This window comes from Salvelinus fontinalis, chromosome 39 (assembly GCF_029448725.1).
Source record: "Salvelinus fontinalis isolate EN_2023a chromosome 39, ASM2944872v1, whole genome shotgun sequence".
In the NCBI taxonomy this organism is placed as follows: domain Eukaryota; kingdom Metazoa; phylum Chordata; class Actinopteri; order Salmoniformes; family Salmonidae; genus Salvelinus; species Salvelinus fontinalis.
Genome location: NC_074703.1, coordinates 28536617 through 28540063, shown reverse-complemented (window position 1 = coordinate 28540063; position 3447 = coordinate 28536617). Strand labels below are relative to the sequence as shown.

Here is a 3447-nt window from a genome sequence, read left to right as displayed (position 1 = left end):
GCTTAAGAGAATGTGTGTGTGTGTGTGTGTGTGTGTGTGTGTGTGTGTGTGTGTGTGTGTGTGTGTGTGTGTGTGTGTGTGTGTGTGTGTGTGTGTGTGTGTGTGTGTGTGTGTGTGTGTCGTGTGTGTCGTGTGTGTGTGTGTGTCGTGTGTGTGTGTGTGTGCGCGTTGTGTGTCTTGTGCTTCAGACATGTCCTCTAAGGGCCGTATCGAATGGTCAGTGACTGTTTGAACTCTCTACCCACCTTCACCTTGATCCCAAAGTCTATATGTACAGTGTGGAATTGTCTGACTAGTTTGGACAATAGGTACATTTCCTCTGCTGATTCTGTGTGTTATTTCAAAGTCAACTGTTTGTTTAGTTTAGGTTGTGGTATTGAACCAGCTGGGAGCTTCTCTGTTTAGATCAGCGGGAAGCTTTTAGTCCACTAAACTAAAGGTTTGTTATGTATGTTAGGACCGAATGGCCATTCTCCATTCTCCATTCCCCATTATCCAGTCCCCCCCCCATTGTTTCCCAAAACACTCCCCCTGGCTGCCTCTCTGTTAGACAAGAGTGTAAAGTGAAACACCCTGGGGCTCTCTCTGGCAGTGCTCTGCTGTGTTAAGAGGAAGAGGCATTCTCAGGGTGTAATGTTTTAATTCAGCCACTAGAGGGCAGCGGTATCACACCAATCTACCAGAAAGCAGCCAAACTCCACACAGTCAGAATGCATGCTTAATAAGTGGCAGGAAGTCCAAGGTTAGGTTAATGAACAGAGTTTTCAAGCTCTTCATGTGTAATGTATTTGAAGTATTCTTGGACCATTACTAACCTCCCTCTCTCTCTCTCCTCTTCCAGTCGGTGTATAACCTGGCCAACGTGGCGTGTAAGTGTCACGGCGTGTCCGGTTCCTGTAGTCTGAAGACGTGCTGGCTCCAGCTGGCAGACTTCCGCCGCGTCGGAGAGTTTCTGAAGGAGAAGTACGACAGCGCCGCCGCCATGCGCATCGGACGCAAAGGAAAACTGGAGCAGGTCGATAAACGCTTCAACGTCCCCACCCCGGAGGATCTGGTCTACACCGACCAGAGCCCAGACTACTGTCTGAAGAACGACACCACCGGCTCCATGGGAACCCTGGGGAGACTCTGTAACAAGACGTCAGAGGGGATGGATGGCTGTGAACTCATGTGCTGCGGGAGAGGATACGATCAGTTCAAGACCTATAAGCATGAGAGATGTCACTGCAAGTTTCACTGGTGTTGTTATGTCAAGTGTAAGAGGTGCACTTCACTGGTGGATCAGTTTGTCTGTAAGTAGGGAAGGAAGGGAAGGACGGACGGACAGTTCCACATGGGGAAGGAAGGGAGTCTGGACGATGGACGGACTGACGGACGAACAGTTCCACATGGGGAGGGGAGGGAGACTGGACGATGGGGAAGGGAGGGAGTCTGGACGATGGGGTAGGGAGGGAGTCTGGACGATGGACGGACGGACGGACGGACAGACGGACGGACAGTTCCACATGGGGAAGGGAGGGAGTCTGGACGATGGGGTAGGGAGGGGCTGGAATGGAAGGACATGTAACCCATGAGGGGTGTAAGATTATATAACAATAATAAATAAATAAAAATAAATCATGAAATATATAAATAAATAAAGTAAAAAAATGCGTTGCTAGTAATTGAATGAGACTTTTATATGACTCAAGCTGCCTGAGGGAGGACTTGACCGACAAGCAGGCGAATGCAAAACAGAAAGGCTGTTCGTTTTGTTTGTTGTCTACTGGTTGGCCATTTGCTTCCTCTCCCCATCGCAACTGTCCCCTGATTGGTGGCTCGTGCAGTGACGACCAGGAAGTGATGTCACCAGTATCCTTGTTCCCTGGTTGGTGGAATGGGAGGGGGAAGCTGGATAGACTCCTCTTACTTTACAGACTCTTCAAAATGAGAGAGCGAGGAAGTCAGAGAGAGAGAGAGGGGGAGAGAGAGAGAGAGAGAGGGAGAGAGGGAGGGAAAGGGAAAGAGAAGGAGAAGGAGAGAAAGACTAGAAAGGGATGGATCCCAATGAACTGTGCCAAAGCTCCTTTCACCTCCTCTTCCACTCACTCCTCTCTTCTCCACCCTTCTCACCATAGGTTGGTTCTGCATTCTGTTTTACGTCTCACCCTCTTTTCATCACCCTTATTTCATCACCCTGCTAGAGCTCTTAGAAACCACCAGTCCAAGCCAAAGGACACCACCTCACACATGAACTGTTGATTTTGGAACTCTGTAACCATGGAACCACAGCATGTGTTCGAATCATTTACCCACTAGACATCATGTTGACCTCTAGCCTGGAAGGCAGCACAGCTCATGACTTTGGGCACAGAAAGCAAACATAGCTCTGTGTAACTTATAGGGACAATGTGAGTCCCAGAGGACAAGAAGAACAAGAGTTGTGTTGATTGAAGGGAGGAGGACTCTGAGACCTTGGCTGGACATATTGAGATAAGAGAAGAAGAGAGAGAGGAAACGCCTGCGTCCTTCTACAATACATAGACCTCTCAGTCTACCTTTAGATGCATGCTGTTCTATCATCTAACAGCATCATTACGTTGTCATGGACTGGATTACTGATCACAGGCCCGTGGCTCCTCGCTGTTCAATACATAGACCTCTCAGTCTACCTTTAGATGCATGCTGTTCTATCATCTAACAGCATCATTACGTTGTCATGGACTGGATTACTGATCACAGGCCCGTGGCTCCTCGCTGTTCAATAACAGACTGCTGTATCTCTCTATTCAACAGGTGGGCCACAGCTATTGTGACCATACCAATAGCCGTCTCTAAGCCAATGTCATGACAGTCACACAGCTACCAAGCTTTGTTAGCAGGATGCAACAAATGTGTTATAGAGTTCAAATGTCTGGGAATGAATTGTAAAAAGCAGAAGAAAGTGAACGGAGGAACTCGGAGGACTGCAGATTATTATAGTGGGGATGAGGTACATAGAAATAGTCCATCGAAAATTATATTTTATTAATAATTACTTTTTCATTTTATACTTCATATATGTATTGTTTTGATGATCCTGTCTTTTGACACAGAGGCTTTGGTTTCGTCCTATTCCCTATGTAGTGCACTACTTTTTGCTAGAGTCCTATGGTCCCCGGTCAAAAGTAGTGCACTATATAGGGAATATGATGTCATATGGGACACACCCTTTTAGACATTGTTGTTCAGCGGAACCTCTATCCCTGAGGTTCCTTCCTGCTTGGAATGCCTATTGTCCAATCTCTGCCAAACGCTGCCCACTCTTCAGCCAATGACAGACAAGCCTTTCCTTTGTCATCCAATGAGTGTTGTGGCAAAGTACTACTCATGTAAATATCAGCAGACCTTATCCTTATATGCAGATAATGACACTTTTACAACATACAGACTCCAGGTCTCTCAGAGTGTGTTCTTGTCTATATTATT

The 3447-nt window shown here is 47.0% G+C and overlaps 1 protein-coding gene across 1 annotated transcript in view; it reads left to right on the top strand.

The window, feature by feature from the left end:
• Nucleotides 1-814: 814 nt before the first annotated feature.
• LOC129838734 (protein Wnt-5b) overlaps nt 815-3447 on the top strand; it is a gene marked incomplete at its 5' end in the record, with an annotated part of 2756 nt that continues 123 nt past the window's right edge. The window contains one exon of the mRNA XM_055905890.1: nt 815-3447. This exon is cut by the window's right edge and continues 123 nt beyond it. Coding sequence (XP_055761865.1) covers nt 815-1300 — 486 coding nt within the window.